Below are 938 nucleotides of genomic sequence, written 5' to 3' on the forward strand. Positions count from 1 at the left end.
GTGGCACGTGATATTGGTCCCGGTTCGTAGCACGGAGTCCAACAACGAAGGAGAAATCAGCTCAGTCCCTTGGTACGAAGATCTCGCAAGTTAAGTCTAGTGATGAAATAGAGAAGTATCTAATGAGATATTGATAATGCTATTGCGAATTTCAGGCCGAACAGACCGCGCTTACGTACCATACTTGGACTCGTAATCCCAGCCTAAAAATCCACATATGGTACGTAAGCGCGTAGTACAAGTACGGGTTAGGTTTCGGCGTAAACCCATAACCATAGTAAACCCATCCCTCTACGGGAGTAAACCCTCCCGGTTCTATTTCCACTGCACATCCAGACCGACCTACTATACCACCAAGTATTCAACTTTGATGTCAGCAAACCGCAAACAGATGGACATATTCAACTTCCGTTTTGGTCAATTCAATTCCCTGGGTTGCTTCAGACCTATGGAAGTCCATGAATTCCATAATGGAGTCGGGAAACCTCTTACGATCGACGATTTCCATTTCAACGACAGATTTAGATCAAACGGATGGGGTTTGGAAAAACCCAACCATCCGAACTCGATTCGGTCACCAATTCGTAATTACCAAGTCAGTGATCTCCGTTTTTCTTCATAATTCAACATTGGTTACTAATAACTCTTATTATCTAGAATCATGATGAAAGTTGGGATGGCGAGTCCCTGGAAAGATATTGGTCAAACTTTCCACAAGTTGATCAAGTAAGTAAATTACTTTTTTGAGAGGTTATTAATCCAGTTTGCTGTTGAACTAACATCGTAGCTTCATATTTAGCCAGATCTGCAAGGAAGGGAAATACCCGGCAAACCGTGACTTCCTTCCAAGGCCAAGAAAAACCGACTCCCACGCCTTGCTCCTTGGTATGCTCGAAAGACGGAAATCAGTCATCAGCAAGTCAAGTGGAGAAGAATAA

General features: G+C 43.3%; 1 protein-coding gene across 1 annotated transcript; it reads left to right on the forward strand.

The window, feature by feature from the left end:
• Window positions 1-470: 470 nt before the first annotated feature.
• Window positions 471-938, forward strand: MELLADRAFT_114228 (uncharacterized protein; the record flags this gene model as incomplete). The annotated part of the gene is made up of 3 exons (XM_007419092.1): window positions 471-595; window positions 658-726; window positions 800-938. 3 exons carry the CDS (start codon window positions 471-473, stop codon window positions 936-938), a joined length of 333 nt encoding a protein of 110 aa, XP_007419154.1.

Source organism: Melampsora larici-populina (genome assembly GCF_000204055.1).
Source record: "Melampsora larici-populina 98AG31 unplaced genomic scaffold MELLAscaffold_127, whole genome shotgun sequence".
NCBI lineage: Eukaryota > Fungi > Basidiomycota > Pucciniomycetes > Pucciniales > Melampsoraceae > Melampsora > Melampsora laricis-populina.